Below are 22,026 nucleotides of genomic sequence, written 5' to 3' on the forward strand. Positions count from 1 at the left end.
GTGAAAGCACGCACAAGTGGCATTGAGCTGTGTTCACAAGCTAATCAACTTTAGCATACATGTGCAGATTGATACCTTGGAAAATGATTACCCTAAACTTATCTAGGCCCATGTACCTCTTGGGGGTACTGAAAGTCTTGGGGGGGGTGGACATTTATACCCATCCCAGTTGGATGACCACTGATCCACACCAAGAAAATGGAAAACATTACATCCTGGGAGCTGAGGATTATTATAGGGCAATGTGAAGGAGTGTGACAAGCCTGCAGAGCAATCACTCCAGGATGGACTTAGAGGAGTTATAGTTAGAGGGTCTCTAAGAAACAGATGGCCCTGATAGGTGTACTGAGCAAGATTTTACATATTTGTTGGGAGTTCAGGGGTTTCGTCTTTGACCAGTACTTACTGATGACCTTGGTAAAGCTTAGTGATTAGCCAGCTGAGAAAACAAATGTGGTACAAGAAAGGGACTGCAGATAAGATGGGAGGGCATCTTACTAGAAATAGATACACCTGGAACTTCTGTAGAACATGGTAATAATAAAAATGGTAGCAGTACATCAGAAACAATCATTTCCTGTTTTGCCAATAGAGGATGTGACCGTCATTTCATGATTGCTGTGGCATGTATAACCCTGACAAACAAGTAGCTCAGTTCATTAAGGTGAGATCACGGAAAGGAAGCCCAAGGTGAATTTTGATGAACTGTAAAAGTGTCATTAAGTAGAGAGCCTACATTGAGGTATTCTCTGCTTTGTGATAGGAGTTTATCATCTTTCCCAAAGTGTGGCTCCTGAACTATCTGCATCAGAATCACCTGGTTTGTCTGTGAAAAATATAAAACCTTGACTCTGTCCTATGTACACAGAATTTGGCAAGTGGGAGAGATGAAATCCCAAGATTTGCATTTTAAAAACTTCAGAGGAATTTAATGCACATTTGAGTTTAAAAGCCATTGCTCTGAGCCCTTTAATGGAGATGCCAATAGTATAGTAACTGAAAGTCGGACCCCTTTCGTACTTTACTGAGCAGCCCTGGTAGGCTCCAGTTCAAATTTTGCCTCAGGAAAACATACCAGGGAATATTTGAGGGGCTCGGGGTTCTCTCAGGGCTAGATCTCCCAGAAACTTTCCTCTCCTACCAGAGTGATTTAACTCAGTCTGGGGACTACAGAAGAATAAATTTTTAATTTCCTTCTCCTCTTTCCCCCAAACAGTATCCTCCTTGGAATTTTAACAGATATTAAGTCAATGCAGACATCCTTTTAGATCTTCAAACTTTTTAAAATAGATGCTACTCATGCTTTAAAAATTTCAATTAAACCAACATTTATTAAAAACCCATAGAAGATCCTCCCTAGGCTGGGTGCTCCGGCATACACTGTTGAAATGGACACGCAAAAGCTCTGGTCATGGCAGCAGTTAGGACCTCTTCATCTCAGTCTGATGGCCCAGCAGATCAGTTCCACACAGTCCATTTTCAGAATGGACAGATCAACAGCAGTGTCAAGGCACTCGGAATCCACCATGGATGCCTCAATTTCTAGGGAGTTCTGAGAACCGGAGATATAGCTGATATGGACTGACCCCTTTGGGAGCAGCAATTCTTTTCAGAGCATGGATGTGGAGAGGCCAATCCAATCTTTACTTGGACTCCAACAGAGGGCCCTGCCACCTCAGGGACAGAGGAGTGACCATATGCCTTCACTTCTGGTTGCCTCCACCATAAGTAACATTTGTTAGACATCTAAATCACAACAGGAAAAAAAAAAAAAACCACCAAACTTTCTCTATTGTCAGTCACTTGTTTCATCAAGAAAATTAAAGATTTAATTAACACTTTTCAGGAAGTATTTCAGTATTTACATTGGTTGATTATCCAAAAGCAATTCTGATGAGCAGGTCTCAGGAAATCTTAGGAAAAATGTTTCTTTTTGAAGAACTTTGGCTAATAACGTAACAACATTCATTTTGGCAAACAGCCTTGTTTTGCTGTTACTAACACTTGCAGCAAATTCACCTTAGATTAAAAATCATTTTTTTCCCAGAAAACTACAATCCAGGGAGTCAAGCCTGACAGCAAGAAGAAATGGAGTTGAGGAGTACTGTTCTGTTTTCAAGGAGACCCTGAAGCCATCACTGATGGGTTACTTTTATTTTTTAATAAGGGAGAAAATAAAGAAACTGAGATTTTTTTTTTCTTTTAATGAAGGGCAAGAAAGAGGAAGAAAGAGAGGAGGAAAAGGTTATATAGTAATTTTTGTTTTTGTGTTGTTGTATTTTATTTTTTCATAACCTAATTTTTAAAAATTTATTTCTTAAAAGAGGAATACAAAGAGCTTTAGTTGGCTCAGGTCTTTGTCTATGCATTGACTTCCTGCTTCCTACCTGCACAGTCTCTGTCACAACAGGCTTGTGCCAAACTCCACATACAGAGCCTGATTTGCATAGCTCCCTTTTGTTGGGAAAAAATCAGGGCTAAGTCTTGTGGCCGAGGAGGCGAAGAAAGACTGGAGAATATTCTAGCTGACGAAAAGTGCTTTAAAAATCCTTTTCCAAATTCCTACAACTGCTTTTCTAAAAGCACTGCCTAATGTTCTTATTCTAAGTGCCTCTTTTTAGCATACCTGGATTTCCAAAGGACTTCTGAAATTTAATTAAAATGCAAGAGAAGGTGAATTTAGTGTTTTTTGCCTAGTTTTAAAATGCAAAGCTGAAATTGTGTGCTTATTATTATTTTTTAATAAGAAACAAAATCAGGAGTGATTTTTGACCTGCTGCAGAGCCAAAGCAGGAAAATGGGTGTTGAATAAGGCAGCAAATTGCAGTTTTTGGAAACGAGGTCTATATATTAAAGAACCAGGGCAGAGAGAATTAAACAAGCAGAAAAGATGGGTTAAAAAAAGTAACGATGAACAATTATGCATACGCACATATACACCACCACCCTCAAAAAACGTTGGATTATGAAATCTAAGAATCCTAGTCCATAATTCATGTAAATGTGTTGCTGTGGAACTTATTTTTACTTCTCTCCATAAATACATTGTTGACACAGAGAATAAAATTCTTAGTTTACTGACTACAGTTAAGAGGCATTTCAGGAGCTGACTTTCCTTAAACAAAAAAAACAACACAGAAACCAAAAAGGCCGTAATTCCCTCTTTTGTGCCCTCATGCAGGTCTGAGATCTCACCCCACCTATTTCCAAATAGAACAAGTAAGACAGTGCAGACATCTGGAACCTAGAGTGAAGGATTTAGTGAGCTGTCCATCTCTCGGAGAATTCTTCTTTTCTGGTACTGCCATTCTCTATGTATTATTAATCTATTTATATTTAACTCCAGCTCTGAGTCTGCCTCTTCTAGCCACCAAACCACTTGCAAAGCAAAGGAGTGGGAGACGAGGGCTGCTATTCTTAGGCATCCCCGTGTGCGATGAGAGGGGATACAATTAAATAACACCATTTTGCTTCTTTGAAAATGACAGAGACTATTTGGGTTGCACGACCCAGGGCTGGTTAACATAACCTTTCCCCTCAAGAGGGTCAAACAACAGAGACACATTTTTGAAGTACTTAATTAAGCCTCCAGCAAGGAGTGTGGGGAAAATTACAGACCCATAAAAACCTTCCAGTTCTGGGAAGAGTAAATTTTCTCTGCAGCACTCTGTCACTGCTCATTTACTGCATCACTTTGACAACATCTCCTATTTCCACAGGGCTTTTACATAATCTAGAAACAGGGACAGAAAGGTGAGGAACAGAAAGGACGGGGACTTTCTTTCAGCTTTCCATTAAAAGGTGGGGCTGAAGGGTGGCCTTTCAAGATGATTCTGCGAAAAGGCTGCAACATTAATCATCAACACGGCAAGAAGGAAGCTGTGCACGATTGCTACGGCTTGCTCACTCTTCCAGACGATGAGTGCGATTCAGTCGTAATGAAGGCTCTTTAATGTTCCTCCCCCAAACCTTTTCCGATCAGGAAAGCCGGGAATCTGTCGGCAAGAAAGAGAATCAATCACGTTAAGTCAGCATGCGGAGTTCAAATGCTAATAGCTTTTGCCATTTTCTCCCTTATTTTCTGTGTCTGTATGTTGGCCTGTTGTTGTTCCTTAAAGAACCGTCTCTCTGAGGTTTTACCCTGATCAAATAGTAAAATCAATTCTACCGAAATGGAAAACATTTGCCAACAAATTGGTGGTAGTGTCATCTAAATCAGGGGAGATGAAGGTCAATCTCATAACACCCACCAATTGCACTTTTATCAGAATTGCCTGCATTGTGATGGGTTCTGCATATATACTTCCGGAGTCTTAAGCAAATGATTTCCTTCTATTATATCATAATATAACCTTATCCCAGCATTCTTTTTGTTTCTTGGAACCTTATTTTCCCTTGATCTGATTTTTTTTTCCTTTTGTGCTGAGGACAGAAGAAAATGCTTGTGCCTACAAAAGATTCCCCCCTCCTTTTTCAACCACTTCTGAAACTAAATTTGGAAATCACCTCTCCCCGAGTTTAATAACCCATTTTATTAAGAACAGATACAGACCTGATTACCTTCTCTCAGAAAGTATCTCTTCTCTATGACCTGTGAGAAACAAATAAAGACTTAAGGGCTTAACAACCATCCCTGGAAAAGTGGTTCACTGCAGTTGCCATTAATGGGACTAAAAGGCATATATCTAAATTAAGAGTCTTTTCAATAGTTACGGACATTTAGTACAATGAGTTACATCTAGAGCTAATAAGATCAGGATTGTGGGCATATTTCCATAAAAGCTTGCCTCTTTCCCCAAAGCATTAATAATAGATCAAAAAATAAATGAACACACAAAAATGACTAAATAATCAGAGAATGACATAATAATAACTCGTGCAGTTCTCAGTGTATGGAAGCAAATCTGGCTCAAATTTCCCAGCAGTCAGCCCAGATATACAAAACAGAATCAAGATAAACAAGATAAAAGCAGAGCACTTTTACTACTACAATAGTCCAGCTAGCTATTCCTTACAGAGGAGTTTGTATAATATAGTGAACTGCCACATCCTCAGGGTAAACACAGTGATAAATTCACTAGGTCCTCAATGGAGATCAAAAGCATTCAGTGAGCTTCTTTCCATGGTCTGAATCCGCACCCTTGATTCAGTAGTTTCACAACTGTCTGTATTTGGTCAGCAGGAGAAATGAGGTAAAGCAGTGGATGTATCTGCACAAATCCATCACCACTATTGAAAAAATGCTCTCAGAATATATGCCCTAATATAATGAGTTTAAAATGTGTTTAGAGTTTAAAATTCAGATGATAGAAAATAATTTTAAAAAAATAATGAGGGGTCCCTGGGTGGCTCAGTCAGTTAAGCATCTAAGTCTTGGTCTCAGCTCAGGTCATGATCTTAGGGTGGTGACAGGAGCCTGCTCAATGGGGGGTCTGCTTCTTTCCCTCTTCCTCTGCCCATCCCCCTGGCTTCGCATGCCTGCTCTCTCCCTCAAATAAATAAATCTTTTAAAAAATGATGAATTCTGTTCTAACACTGGAGAAACTGTCATGTTTGCAGACGCAGTATGATTTTCTTTACACAGAATTGTTGTGGCTAAGAAAAGCCATTAGGTGCAGATTAAATCTAAGACATTGGAATCCAGAATTACAAAGCTAAGAATTCCCGTAAATAAGAGCATGGCATCTTCTTCCAGGGCTGTGCCACCTTGCTTTCACTAGCTTGATGGCCAAATCATCTGGATTCTTTCTCTCTTTGAGACTATGGCTGGGTTACTTTTAGCCCCCGGAGACCGAGGGTTGGTTGCATTCGCTGGTCCCAAAGGTAGAAAAGCTGGTTTATGATGCCCAGATCGCAAAATGCTCGATCCCACAAAAACCAAGAAGAGGCTGATTTTCTTTCCCTCCAAATACGCCAGGAAAATCCTAACATTCTAAAGGAGGGAGGAATCACTCCTAACGGGAATCTGGAGGAGGAGCTAGGTTCCCTCTTGGAAAATAAATCTTTATACTAAAATAGAAAACTGAGCAAAATTTAGTTGTTGGGTCCTGTGGTTTTAGGCAACCACCTTAGTCTGGAGGTCTGGCCAACTTCCTAATCCACATACCTTTCACTGAGATTTAGGTGAAGAAGAGAGAAGGTACCTTTTTGTTGTTGCTCATAATTCCCTACTTTCAACTTGCCGTGTCTTTCTCTTACCAAATCTTGCTCTCTTCTTAAAACTTAAAACTAACCAAGCTCCCTCTGATTTTTTTTAAATCAAGTCTTGCTGAACAACTCGGGTCACAACCCGAGTCTATAAACCACTGTTTTTCTAGGATCTAACTTACTATGTTTGTTTGTTTTTTTTTTTTTTAATTTTATTTATTTATTTGAGAGACAATGAGAGTGAGAGAGAGTGAGCATGAGAGGGGGAGGGTCAGAGGGAGAAGCAAACTCCCCACTAAGCAGGCAGCCCAATGCGGGACTCGATCCCAGGACTCCAGGATCATGATCTGAGCTGAAGGCAGTTGCTTAACCCACTGAGCTACCCAGGCGCCCCACCACTACATATTTTAAAGAATTTGTTTTTTATTGAAGTATAGTTGGCATACAATATTATATTAGATTCCTGTTATTACAACATAGTAATTTAACAATTACATATATTACAAAATGCAGTAAATGCCATTACCATCTGTTACCAAAGTTACTATAATATTACTGAGTATATTCTCTATGCTGTACTTTTCATTCCTGTGACATATATTTTATAACTGAAAGTATGTACCTTTTTATTCCCTTCACCAACTTCCAAATTAACTAATTATTAACAAATTTAAGCAATATATTGTGGAATCTTTCTAAGTCAGACAAAGATCTGTAAGCTGTTGTTCTCAGGGCACAGAAGAGTCTATCAGATGGGGACACGGGTCTAAACGAAACAGAAGTTCTTATGTTTGAAGTTTGAAAAAAATGTGGAGAGAAAATCTGATCCCTTGCAGTGCTTCCCAACATTTTTCACATCATGGCACATTTAGAAAATACTAATATTTGTACAGCACACTGGGTTAAATGAAGGGGGTTGCCGATCACTCAGCCCGGGGGACTCTGGCTGCTTGAACAGAGGGACTATGACGGCACACCTGTACCGTCTCTGCCACACTCCAGTTGGGAAGTTGTGCAATGAAGCAAAATTTCCCAGTGGTCTAAGGGGTGTGGGGCTTATCTTATCATGACATAATGGACAAAAGGGCGAAATATGAGATCCCTAAATGGTAAAAGAAAAATGATTCATAAAGAAGAGTTATGAGAAGGGCTGTGTTTTTCTTGTAAAAAGGAAATGTACTACAGAAATTAATCTTTTTCAATACTACATACAGAAATAATTTCTCTTTCACTTTACTATGTCATGTCAACATTAGGCAAACACCTTAAACTTGGTCAATACTATGTGTGATGCAGCCACACGGCCTTGTGAAGGAAAGACAAACAGTGCTCAAAAATCACCGGTATGCTGAGTCATTCAACATTTTCATTCCAGTTCAGGCCATAAGATGATGCTAGCAAGAGTCAATATTTGGAACACAAGCTTTCTGATAAGGAAAATTAGGGAATCCAGGAGATGACATAACCTTAAAAATAAAGGTAACATTTATGTGGAGAGTAATAGCTGAGAGAGGAAAAAGAACTCAGGGCTTCAACTAAGCAGAATCTCCTGGGTTTGTGGGGGTTGAGGGGATGTGAGTAAGTACAAAAAGAGCTGGAAAATAGGAAAATATAATCTGTTTTAAGGAGGGAAATCAGGTAACTTTTAAAATAACTCATTTAAATCTAGTAGCTTTCATCCTTTGCTTAGAGAACACTGGTGATAAAATAAATACGTCAGCAGGACTTGAGCAATTATACCAACAGATAAGAGAGAGCAAAACAAGTATTCAGGCTATGAAGTTCAGGATGAAGGAATAAAAGGACAAAGCATTCTACAAAGAATTTAAACTCTCATAATATATAAATTAAGTTTAAAAATAACTTAATTGAAGCTATTACCTTATCAAAAAACCTACTGAGCTTGACAGCATTGGAAGAACCTGCAGCTAAGTACCGTGGATTCGTGCAATCCTAGAAGATAAAACAGAAGATGCGCCATTAAAAGTTAAGAAACATAAGCTCTTTGTTAGTCATTACTGTTCCTGTTGCATATTTCTATAATAAAATGTTAGGCATAACACTCTCATAAAATATTCAAGTAATTTTCAAGTTATGACGCACAAAGCAAAGTGCTAAAGGAAGGTAAGGCCACTTTTTGCTATTTATTGAATTTTAAAAGATACTGAACCAATGAATTCATCATCAAATAATTCATAAAGGAAGACAGGATTGCTAATCTTACTAATAACAAAACCAAGACACTAATCATGTGACTCACCTAAATTTACCCTAAAAGCAGAAAAAGAGCCATTAAAAACTGTTAACACTTAATTTTTTAGTACTAGTTACCCACTAGCATCATCTAATTAAGTACTATGCAGTTCATATGAAGAGCAGGAATCATGAAAATAAGGAATTAGAGGAGCAAAGAACACACAAAACAGCTGCCAGGGATTTCTCACTCATTGAATGCAAAGTACTATACCATTTGGTAGGCCATAAAGATAATAATGAATGATATATTTTTTGATAGTAATAAACAATAAACAGTAAGTTTATTATTAAATATCATTAAGTATTATTTTTAATGATAAATAATAATGAATGATAGATATATTACTATTAAATAGGATTTTGAAAAATAGGGAAAAAAATGGGGCCCAGAAGAGACCAAACAATCTGGAACATTAAAATGAGATAACTAGTAAATTACAATGATCAGTAAAGATCTCAAAGGGTTTATTATCCTTTCCTGGAATTTCAATGTTAAGTTGCTTTTGCTTGTAATAATTAACTTGCCACCTTAAGAGATTGAGTACTTTGAATTTTACTTTAAATGCCACCTAAGACCAAACTCTGAAGATATAGTGTAGGCTCCTTTACAAAGATGGTATTTGTCTTTCAGTTGCAGATGGTCTGTGTCCCTTGGGCAATTACTGAAATCACTGCTATTGCATTTATTCTGTTTGGTAATCTCTTAAGCCCACATGATTCTTTTCTAGTAAATTTTCTAATAATCACCTATTATATCCACATATAATATTTTGAGGCTCACATTTTTAATTTTGGGCTGGAAGCTGGAATACATTTTCCAAAACCACACAAAAAAAGATACTACAACAAACTTAACAAAAATCATCAGAGTACTAGAAAAATTAGGTCTTTGAAGCCAGCAAGTTTTGAATCTGAATATCTGTCATAGTATCTCTACATTATGTGACACTGGTTAGATTACTATGCCTTTAGATTTGGGCTTACTCATTTGTGTTATGAGGATAATGTAATACTTATCCCACAGGATTTTTGTGAAAATTAAGTAAGATAATGCATGTCTGGCACATACATAGCAGATACTGAAATATTAGTTCCCTTCTCTTTTCATGCTAAGAAAATGAAAAGAAATGCTAAGAAAATGAATTTTCAGGCACAAAAGCGCCTAACATAATAAAAGTTAATTCCATGTATGGATCAAATAGACTGAACATCATTGTGTAAACTGTTGTACTTGAAATAACGTCTGAACACATTTACACGGCAACTAGGGCACATAAGAGACAAACCTGAGGTAGACTTGTGTTAGACATGTTTTACAAAATGCATATTGATTAGTCATCACAATGTCAACACTTCAGAGATGACTCCAAATAGAGCTACAGTGCTAAATATAAAAACCAAATCAAACAGCAAACAAGCAGAAGCTCCCAAAACTTAATTCTAGGGCTCCAGTTACAGGTTGACCAGGCCAGAGAAACCCTATGATCTTAGGATGAGAATTTTAGAGTTTAAAGAGCCATCTGCCACTGATCATGGCTGAGGGCAAAGACTGAAGATTAATAGCTTTAAATAGCTTATCTAAGCTTGCGAAAGGAATATTAACTAGGGAAGATGCTTCAATATAATCACTTTGAAGTAAACAGAGAAAAATCTGTCCTAGACACAATAAGCCTAACAGGATTTTAAAAAACAAGTAATCATCTCCCTATTTATAATTTAAACCAACTTGTTTTTTAGGCATAAGATGGTAACTTTGATTCCATCTTTGATATATACATTTATGTTGATTCTTATGTTTTTTTAAAATAGTTTTAAGTAAATTCATATAGTAACCAAAGATGCTAGCACTAATATTGTCACATTACATTTTTACTGGAGGCTTTATACTTACTTGCTGAGTCTTTCTGACTGCTATTTCTTTTTGAAACTCGTATCAAATTTTCCTCCTCATTTTTTCTTCCCCTGCATCCTCAAAACCCTCCTGTTGTTTCTGCTGTGTTCTTGAATCTGTACACTGATAACAGGCCAAAAGTATGTTGTATGTGAACTCTGTGGAAACCATGTGTGCCAAAGTACCACCTGAGTACCTTTATATCTTGTTAACAATTAAAAGATGGCCCTCCCTTTGCAAGGAAAATAGGAAAAATACATACCTAGGTGATGGTCACAAAAACCCACAAGTATTACAAATAGATATACTCCAAAATACACTGAAAGTAATTTCTGGAACAAATTAAGTGTATTCAATGGTAATTTCCCACTGCAGATAATGTTCAAACAAAGTAACTTCAGCACTGCTTCAACAAAGATATGATATACTCTATGTTAACAGGAGTCCTCTGGAAGACTATGGTCCAGTGCAACCAGCCAGGCCATTTACACTGAATATTCCATGGTGGCCCATGAGAAAAATCAGGTACCCCCCGCCATGGCAATGCAGAATATAAAAAACAATGGAATGGCAGGCAGAAGTTGATGCAGTTATGGGGGAGAGGTTGGTCTGAAGCAAGCAGTGTTCACAAATGTTGGTGTACAGGGTTAAGGGCATCAAAATTACCTGAGTCATTAGTTAAAATTACAGTCCTGGTCCTCTTGTCAGACCTTATAAATGAAAAGCTCCAGCTGTGGGACACTTATTCAAATTTTTTCACAGCGACATTGATAACATGAGTATGTAGTCAGGTTTGGGTAATTAGTGATCTAGATGATTTCTAAGAGTTCTTTCAACTCTGAGATTCTAAATGTTAGTTGGACAATAATTAAATGGAAAATTAGGCTTAATTGTAGAGCACTGGCTCGGGAGTCAGAGTGCCTGGTTTGACCAGTATAACCATGGCCTACTTACCTCTTCCTGGTTCTAATCTTCATCTTTAAAATGGAAATACTTACAGCACCTACCTTATAGTGTTGATGTGAAGACAAGTATGAGATAATGTACATAAAGCACTAGAACAGTGTGTGGCACAAATTAAGTGTTCAGTATAAGATAGTCACTAGTATCATGAAACAGCCACTACCACCATATGTCTGGAATTGCCAGGGTACTGAATATGTCGCAGAAATCCAACTTGTGAACAATGACATTTAAACGGTGACCGAGGCTGTTGGCTGGGATCCTTCTCTGGACAACACTATCTGGCTTATGTGAGAACTTTTCTTAGCCTTTTTAGTGTTCGGTTCAAACTGAGCTACATATCTCAGGAAGAAACTCTATGCTCATGAAGCACTCCTAGTTTACAATTTGTAGTTTTCTCATTTATCTATTTGTTTGCCCTTTAAGTTAAATTCTGTAGCTTAAGAAACTAAGAGGCTTTTCTAAAGCAAGAATAATTAAGGTGTCAGTGACCCTTCTTTGTTACCCTAATTTAATTATTTTGGTGTGATCTTAAAAAATCTTTTTAAGAAAAAGCCCAAGATTTATATTATTCATAGGACAAAGTTTGAACATCCCAACAGACCAGCATACAATGAAGTTAAACTGACTGTCCCCATCTGACAGTCTATGTTGATTCTAATCTTCATTACATTTTGGACCAGAACCCAAATGCCTGATTTTAGTATAAAGCATCTGTGGCTCAGTGGGTTAAAGCCTCTGCCTTTGGCTCAGGTCATGATCCTGGGGTCCTGGGATAGAGCCCTGCATCGGGTTCTCTGCTCAGCAGGAAGCCTGCTTCCCATCCCCCCCACCCCCAATCTCTGCGTGTCTCTCTGCCTACTTATGATCTCTGTCAGATAAATAAATTTTAAAAAATCTTAAAAAAAAAAAGAATTTGTGACTCGTTAAGTCTTTAGTTTTGCCTTTATCTAATGATAACACAAATATACATTAGTGAGAACACATACCAAATTAATTTCTTCTGCATTGAAATCCTCAGCCAGGAAAGCAGTTCTAGTTAAAACTTCGTGGCGCTTGGTTTCATGAATCTGATCCAGTTTAGTCCCTATTACCAACAGTGGGATCTGGTTATCAGCAAACTGTTCCCGGTCATAATCCCTGTGATAAATAATAATGAAGAGGTGAATAAGGGACGTCTGGTGGCTCAGTTGGTTAAGCATCATGATATCAGGATCTTGGGATGGAGTCCCACATTGGGCTCCTTGCTCAATGGGGAGCCTGCTTCTCCTTCTGCCTGCTGCTCCCCCTGCTTGTGCTCTCTCTCTCTCTCTCTTTCTCTCTTGACAAATAAATAAATAAAATCTTTAAAAACAAAACAGCTGAATAGAATTTACTTTGATATAGATGCATAATGTTTAAATGCAGGAAGCTTATACTATTTTACTGATACTTTACTGACTCTTGCTCATGAACCACCTATAAACTTACTTTTGTCCCAATTTCTTCCATCTACTTGTTCATTTATCAACCCATTCTCGCCATCTACGGAGTTCCAACTATTCATCTAACTACTCAAATTTTATTTTCCTGAGTCTATAGACTATTTGAATAAATGAATGCCCAATAGGTATCTGAAAGTAGGTTGACTTGACTTCTCCTAAAGCTCTGTCTTCGGAGGCTAACAGCTCAGGAATTTTTTTAGGTAGATAGAGAGTCTGGATTCAAACCTCGGTGGAGCAAAAACATAAAAACCTGGCATGGCACTCACACCTCTTGCCAGAGAGAAAAATTGCAAGCTTCTGGGGTATGCATAAGTTCTAAACCTACATTTCTGCCTATGAATAATAAAGAAAAATAGATCATTTTAGGAAATTAAGAAACAAGGAGGCTGAAGGCCAGAAAAATCAACCACAGATGATGCTATAGCCTGGGGAAAGGTGGATTCAACAAATGGAAAGGAAAAGAAGTGGCTGAAATGCAAAATGAATAGTAAAAGGAAAGAATTAAGTGCCAAATAATTGTTTATCCTAACACAAGAGCCTTGGGAGACAGAGGACAGGAGATATGAATCACTTACAGTTAGGGGCCTTGGGTCACTGGCTACTACAATCTTTTTTTTTCCTCTCCCTGTTTTTAACTAAAGGACACAGCGGTGTTCCTTCTATTACTGAAAGAAATACAGAGCCCAATATTGATCAATTAATTTAAATTCTATTCACATATGAGAAATAAAACACATTTGGATTTCTGGCATGTTACAAGCTCAATTTACAATAGTCAGCAAAATCCGGCTGCAAACACCTTATGACAGTAAATCAATATTGCACAATACAGTCAATAAAATCCAGTCGAGCTAGCTTTTCTTCTTCCTTTGACATTATTTTTCTTTCTCTTTGAATAATCTAAACTTGGGGTATGTAAGTGGGTGTGTGCAAAATTACCAAATCTTTTTGCCCTTCACAATGATCTTACAGAGCCTCAGTTATTGTTGAGCCTTGGAACACAGGTGTTTTGAACTATGTAACCCCCATTTCTTTTTTTTTTAAACCCCCATTTCTTAAAAATATTATCATTCTATTTATTGCATTAAAGTCAATGACAGCGTGAGTTCAAGGCCTTTGATTCTGTTTACCAATATCAACACTAATTTAGGAGACATTGTCTAAAATTGAAATTTGCCTTATTAGAGAATAAAGTTTTGAGAGTGTCCGCCTTTAGGAATATTTCCTTTTCCTATATACTCACTAACTCTGGCACACATACAAGTTTTTGTATATATTTTATCAACCATCATCTTTGATAGACATTTATCTCTGTCACTTGTAGTCCTGTGTAATCTCTCATATGTTAATAAATATAGGTACCGTATATATAAGATACAGACATGGCACATGATATATATGTTGCATATCAACATATATATTATTACACATGTAACGTATCTATATTGCCATATATATTTAATTTGTTCACTTATCTTTTTAGCTTTCCTTTTTATTCACTTTTTCATTAATCTTACATTCAATTTGAATTTTGATCTCAAAATCCTTTTTTTTTTTTTTAAACCAACAGGTGAAAAACTGATGGTGAATTTTATCATGGATAATAAGGCTGGTGACATGATAACATCACAAAGAGACAGACAACCAGGTATTGTAATTATAAGTACAATACTGCCTTGGCAAGAACAAAAACCAAAACCCTGCATTTTTTAGACCTTCTTTTTATATTTGACTACCATTTTAGGGAAAATTTAGGATTCAGAGAAACAAGTTAAGCAGACACTCATTACAAGGATACAGTCAGCAAAATCCAGAATATAAGAAACTAGTAGGACAAGCAAGCCATCTTTCACAAACTGCCAGAGAGTAAAAGAAAAAAACAAAAAAAGGGAGGGGGAAGTAAGATTAAAAAGAAACTTAACAAACTAAATACAATGAGTAGACCACATCTATATACTATTTTGAACAAACCAACATTTATAAGACATTTGGGAAATTAAAATAATATTTGATACTGAAGAATTATTAGCAAATCTTAAGTGTGACAATTATATTTTGGTTATATTAAAAAGTCCTTACCATATAAAGTTAAACACAGAAATATATATAAATGAAATGATACAGTTATCCTTAATTAAATTACACAGATAAAATATGTGTAACAAATATTACACAGATACAAAGATACAATTATCTTAAAATAAAAATACACAGAAATATATATAGATAAAATATGTGTAACAAATATTACACAGATACAAAGATACAATTATCTTTAATAAAAATACACAGAAATATATATAGATGAAATGATACAACTGTCTAGTATTTGCTTTAAAAAATAAATGGAGAGACAAACTGTGTTCATGGATTGGAAGATGCAACAAAAATTCTCCCCAATTTGATCTACAGACTTAATGCAATTCAATCAAAATCCAAGCCGACTTTTTGTCAATATAGACAAGTTGATTTCAAATTTATATGGAAAAGCAAATGAACTAGAATTGCTAAACAATTTTGAAAAGGAAGGAAGCACCTTGCCTCATTTCAAGACTTACAATAATGCTGCAATAATAAAGACAGTGTCATATTGGTCAAGGTATAGACACAGATCAACTGTACAGAATTATAGTCTCAAAACAGAAACATGTAAATATGCTCAACTGATTTTTGGCAAAGGAGTAAAAGCAATTCAATGGAGAAAGGATCATCTTTTAAAAAAATGGTATTAGAACAACTGGACATTCATACACGAAAGTCAACCTCAATCAAAACCTCACACATTATGATTAACTCAAAACAGATCACAGATCTAAAAGTAAACCTTCAACAATAAAATTTCTAAAAGAAACAAAGGAGAAAACCTACATGATCTGAGATTAGGCAGAGTTGATACCAAAAGCACAATAACTCTGCATCACGACGAAAAACTAATGCTTGAGAGATGACGGTTAAGAGAATGAAAAGATGATCTACAGACTGGGAGAAAAAATTCATAAATCAAACAAGGTGTTATTCTTACAAAGTGTTACAAAGTGTTATTCTGGAGGGTACATTCCCAAGACTGTTGTACCATTTCACACTGCAAGTGAAGAAATCTGGGCTTACCCATTTGTTACCAATACTCCAGTTGGCACCAAGTCCCTGTTGAGAGCTTCCAATGACCAACGATACAAGTTTTGGGATGACTTCTTATTTGTTAAGTCATGTACTAAAATAATACCTAAAGCAATCAAAGAAAATAATGTCAGTACTGGAACAATTCCTCTTCACTTCACACTGGCAAAGGGAAGCTTAGTGAATGAATACAAGTGTTAGGATGCTGAATAAACCTAGCATTTAAGTATCAATAACTCACACAATGAATTTAAAATTTCCTCTACAAATTCCTACAAATAATCAATAACAGAATTTTCTTTGTCAGTTATATAACTCTTTAATTCTACAAGGGCTGACAAATGTCATTTTAGACTGTCTTTTCTTCCTCCATTCAACACTTAATGAGTGCCTGCTCTGCTTGGTCCTAACTGAACTACCTCATCAATAAAAGGAATTAAGTATATAAGAAATTATATTCCTACCAAAGTTAATTGTTTCTCCACTGTGCATAGTACTGTCATAGATATCACACATACACTATTACTTATGTTCAATAAAATATTAAATCATAAAAATTTATTAAAAAGATATTGATTTGATATAATTGCTCATTGTTCAGCTGACAAATCACCTGAGCCTAATCAACTCAAAAATCTAAATTTTTTAGTTCTTTGAATTAATGGCTAGCTATAAAAAGCTCAATACCTTAGTCAATAAAGCAAAAGAAATATGTCACTAGAAGAGGGTAGGAAAAGATAGTCAGAAAGTATGAATGGTGGAAAATATATGGACTTTTGAGAGATTGAGAAAAATAACAAAATGTAATGAGGGTCAGAAATACAATTAATAGAATCAAATAAGATAGCAGACAAACAAAGCAGATAACTATTATAATATTATAGACAAAAGAGGAAAAGCTTTAATGCCTAGTAGAATTTAGAGTATTAGCTTGCAGTCAAAAGACTACAGATTTTCAAACCCCTAACCTTTCCCTATATTATCTAGATTCTACTGTGATGAGAGGATGTGAAACTGAGGATTCTTCTACCTTCAAGATGTGAGATATGTGGGAGGCCTGGATAGCTCAGTCGTTAAGTATCTGCCTTCAGCTCAGGTCATAATCCCAGGGTCCTGGGACTAAGCCCCACATCAGGCTGCCTACTCAGCGGGAAGCCCGCTTCTCCCTCTCCCACTCTGCCTGCTTGTGTTCCCTCTCTCACTGTGTCTCTTTCTGTCAAATAAGTGAGTAAAATCTTAAAAAAAAAAAAATGTGAGATACATCAATTCGAAAAAGAAGGGCGTAAGAGTTAAAATTACTTGGCTCCTCTGGTTTTAAGAGACATTTGTGCAAATAAGGTGCTTGTGCAAGTTACAGCTGTCTTGTCTAGCTAGCTCAGATAAATCTGTATCCCCCCTGGCATCTGGGACAGAGAAATAGAGATCTGCTACTTGCCCCACAGTCAACTGTACTCCCTCTACCTTCCACAGGAAGGGCTTCTATTAGGCAATAAGGATACAAGATACAGGACAGATTTAAAAAAGGAATAAAGAGCTACCATTCAAGAATACAGCTAATATCTATTCAGCACTTAGGTGCTATATATTAGGCCTTACATGTGTTATCTAATTTGCTTTTCAGAACAGTTTTATGAGAAAGAATTAGCATCTTCATTTTTACGTATGTGGAAACTAAGGCTCAGTGAGATTGAGTCACTTGCCTGAAGTCACATGGTAAGTGAGGTAGCCAGAATTTGAATTCATGTAATCTGACAGTAAAAGATTGGGGGAAAGCAGAATAAGTCACATTAAGGCCAAAAAGTGGTAGATATTTTCTCCTCTCCTTTACTTTCCAGACATAAATATCAAAAAACTATGGGTGAGAATTTTGGGTGGGGGATTAAAGGATTACAAAGGCCTAGATGAGCTAGTGGCTGGATAGGGAGGAGTTTATTTTTTGAGGATCTCTATTTAAGGCTTTTGAGCTTTTAAGGGCATCTGAGCACCCTTTTCCCTTATTTTCCCACTTTCATTTGGGCTGAGAGTTTTTGCTTTGTAGACTATGGGCTAGAAGGGCCATAGTGGGGCCCAAAGGAAAGAAGTCAGTGTGACGGTTGATCAGAGTATGTTCTGACCTTAGAAAGAGGTAGAGACACTTCACAGGTTTCCTTTAGGGACTGCCAGCCTTTCTCATCACAGTGGGAGGAAGGAAGGTAGGGTATTAAGAGAAGAAAGTTACTGCTAAGAATAAAGTCTGCACATTTGAATGGTGTGATCCTTATGCTCCATTTCTTAGGAAACTAAAGATGGTAGATGGAGTAAAGAACCTTCAGTGCTAAGTTTATTATTTATTTATAATTTTTATCTGAACTCTTTCTCAAAAAGATCTAAATAGCAAAAGTGTTATATGTACAAACTTCTCTGTCAGATTGGATTGATAACGGATTTGACAAGTCATTTGACTGATATAATCCAAGTTTATCACTTGATTCTAGATCTAAACCAGGCTTCATTTCTTTCTTTCCTATTCTCTAAGAAGTCACCTAACATTATACCAGTCTTACTGTTTTTCTCATTTATATACATTCTATTAATATATGCCATTCATCATGTACTTTCTTGCATGACAATGTCATATATTAGTGTCACCATCTTATAACTGTGTTTTGTTTCACTTATGAATGTTTTGTTTCTTCAAGCTGATTGTGACACATTCAGGTAGAATTCCGAGCTAAATGGGGCACAGGTCTGAACTAATATAACTCACACTGTATTTTATAGTATGTATCCAATGCCAAGTACCTTCTCTGCTTCATTTTGTAGTATCCACAACACCTCATGATATGGGAAGATAGGATATTGAAAGAGGAATACAAGGAATGAAGAAGGCACTGAGTAACTGCAATGTTTATCTGACAGTGAGTGTGATCTAAGCATAGTGTAAATGAGGTGCAATTAAGAGCTAAGCATCTACCAGAAGGAAAAGGGTGAGGTGCCAAATCTTGGACATCAATCAGAGACAAGTTGAAATTACATTACACAGTTAAAAAAAAAAGGCATTTAAAAAATGAACTCAAAAAGGGGCAGAAGACAAAAAAATCCTCTATAGGCAAATTACAGGTATCAGTGCTTTAGTCCCTGGAACTCTGTGAATCCCAATTACGTCCTCTATTACACACCTCCATCTGGAAGTCTGCTCCAGGTATCTGATTATCTGCACCCCTAATAACACTCTTAGGCAGCTCTTTATAATTACATAGGATTCTCTGTAAGGAGCAGATGAAAGAAATCCCTCTATCTCTGTGACATCTGGCTTAGACAATGGGACTCCTAATGGTTCCTTTTATTGGATGTACTCCACTGACTGGAGAAATGGCACTCCCGGCAGACAGTGTTTTGAAAGTTCCAGGTTTTATGTCAAAATTTTATTTAGTTTATGACAATAATATCAATACGAACACCTAGATAAAGAAAATATTTAATGTTCTGAATAACATGGTTAGAATCTAGAAACACAAATTCAAATGTGATATGCATTAAATTAAGAGTTGTGTGTATATTAGAGCCTTCTTAAAATAAGATGTGGCTAGTGTCCCACAGCATTCTATATGAGATTATCTATACTCCTAGGCCATTAATATATGGTAGAAATAAAAAATGCTTTACCATTTACAGAGTTGTAGAACACTGCTCTGGTGCTTTTCACACTGCTGGCACTGCCCACAGAGCCACCAACATCCCATAATTCTATATAGTAGGTCTTCTCTTCTGGGGTTCCTTCTTTGTAGTCATGAACCTAACAAATCAATCCATCAAAATAATTATTTTGGCCACTAAGAACACTGGTAGCACCCTCATTCTAGTTTAGAGCACTGGACATTCCATATCTGTGTGACTCTTTCATATCATTCCCACACTACCTCTGACTCTGATCGTCTCCTGTCTTTCAAGCTTCCTCCTTCCAATACTCCAACTCTCTATACTAATCCTACCACTATTTACAGTTCCCCTTCCACTTCCAGATCCTCACTTCCTTCCTAAGTATAAATGCTATGATTCATCATTTTAGTCACTCCTTTGCCCTTCTGTCATGCTGTATTCAACTGACAAAATTCCAACTTTGACTATATCCACCTTTTCCCCAATTCCAGGTCTGTAAACCAGCTAGCTGGATGAGAAACTCAGAAAAATATGTATTTAAGCTAACCAGATTCATTTTAAATTCAAGTCTCCCTTTGGAACTGCCCTTTAATCAGTTTCATAGTCCATTTCCTCTTTTCCTCTCCTACATAACGATTTCATATTTTCTTCTCTTTTTTTTTTTCAAATTTCCTATATCTCTTCCTCATCCTTAAGAATGACTAAGAACCTTGCTTTCTGAGACAGAAACAATCAGAAGAGAATTTCTACAACCTGCTCTTCATGTATCTATCCACCTCCCTGCATCTGTGCCCATATAATCTGCTTTCCCTTCAGCCATTACAGATAAACTGTGTCCCCATGGCCAAACCCTCTTCTTATGCACGAGATCCCATCACCTTTTTCTTATCAAAGGTGTAGTTCTATCAATTCTCCTTTTTATCATCAAAGTTTCCCATTCTGTTGAAGGACTTCCACCAATATACAAACATATTTTTTCCCATCTTAAAATAACCTTCTCTTGACCTCATGTCCTCTTCCAGCTATCATAGCACTTCTCTATTCCTTTTTACAGCAAAAGTCCTCTAGAGAGCTGTCTATTCTCAACAATCTCAAATTCTTTCCCTTACATTCTCTTTTGAACTCATTGTTATCACACTTGTGCCCCAATCATCCACTAAAACATTCCTTATTGAGGTCACCAATGGCTTCCACGTTACTAAATCCAGTGATCAATGAGCAGTTTTCATCTTACTATCCCATCTGATACAACTAACCACTCCTATGCCTTGCAGTACTTTTTTCACTTAGCTTCCACGTTATCACACTCTCCTGGTTTTCTTCCCATTTCACTGGCTAATCCTTTTCAGTCTCCATTGGGTTGTTGTTACCTCTCTGACCTCTAAATTGTAATCCAAGGTTGAGTTCTTGGATCTCTTTTCTTCTCTTTTATTACTGACTCGCTTGACAATGTCATCTAATCTTATGATTTTAAATGTGATCATTATGTTGATGAATTCCAAATTTATATCCTGACGGGACTAGTCCCTTGAACTTCAGGCTACCATATTCACCAGACTACAATTTGGATGTCTAATAGGCATCTCAAAGTAAACATACCTGAAAATAATTTCCCGATCTTCCCCTTAAGCCTGTTTTTCTCCTAGTAAAAGGCAATTTCATCCTTCCAATTACTTAAAGGGCCAACACCTTAAGAGTGATCCTTAACACCTTTCATACTATGTATCACAGTTGGAGCTGGCATTGCCCTCTATGACCACGTTAGCAAGCTCATTTCCTGGTATGACAATGAATTTGGCTATAGCAGTGGGGTGGTGGACGTTATGGTCCATATGGCCTCTAAGGAATAAGAGCTCTCTGGACCACCAGACCCAGTGACAGCAACAGGAAGAGAGAGGCCCTCAGGTGATGAGGAGTCCTTGTCCTACCTCATCCCCCAACACATGGAGAATCTCCTGACCTCTTTACAATTTCCATCCCAGACCCCTTAAAGAAGGGTCATGTAACATCAATAAAGTATACTGTACCCCTTCCCAAAATAAGTAAATAAAAAGCAGAAAGAAATTTAGTAAAGAAAATGATACACATCCAGAAAGAACACTGGATGCTGTAGATGCTCTCTAATAGTATGGTTTTAGTATGTATGCCTGAAGGAAGGCAGGAGGTCTTAGGAGAGAGTTGGGAGAAAAGAAACAAGAATAAAAAAAAGCAACTAGGAGAGTGTACTAGAGGAGTACGAATTGAACTTGTCTAATTTGCTGCTATACCTCCAATTCCTTGCTGTGTCTGATACCTAGCAGGTAGGCAATATACGTACTAAACAAACGAATGAATGAATGAATAATACAACAGTTACTGCTGATTGCCTCTTCCTTCCCAGTAAGTTTACTCTGCTTTTAGCCAAACTCATGTCCCCTATTTTTTTAAAAGTTACTTTTCTCTTGTATTCTGTACCCATTCACTCCTTTATTTAACCTCTACTTTGTGCAAAATTGATTTAAACCTGTCTCTATTTCCTCACGGCTTATT

General features: G+C 36.9%; 1 protein-coding gene across 1 annotated transcript in view; it reads right to left on the reverse strand.

The window, feature by feature from the left end:
• Positions 1-1,314: 1,314 nt before the first annotated feature.
• The window catches only part of RABL3 (RAB, member of RAS oncogene family like 3), a 31,307-nt gene continuing 10,595 nt past the window's right edge, over positions 1,315-22,026 (reverse strand). The window contains exons 3-8 of the mRNA XM_080824365.1: positions 19,504-19,633; positions 15,850-15,964; positions 12,247-12,397; positions 8,029-8,100; positions 4,553-4,591; positions 1,315-3,995 (exon numbers count right to left, since the gene is read on the reverse strand). Of these exons, the coding sequence (XP_080680491.1) occupies positions 3,930-3,995; positions 4,553-4,591; positions 8,029-8,100; positions 12,247-12,397; positions 15,850-15,964; positions 19,504-19,633 (573 nt within the window). The 3' untranslated portion in view covers positions 1,315-3,929. The remainder of the gene's footprint in view (positions 3,996-4,552; positions 4,592-8,028; positions 8,101-12,246; positions 12,398-15,849; positions 15,965-19,503; positions 19,634-22,026) is intronic.

Source organism: Martes martes, assembly GCF_963455335.1.
Source record: "Martes martes genome assembly, chromosome: 1".
Taxonomy (NCBI): Eukaryota; Metazoa; Chordata; class Mammalia; order Carnivora; family Mustelidae; genus Martes; species Martes martes.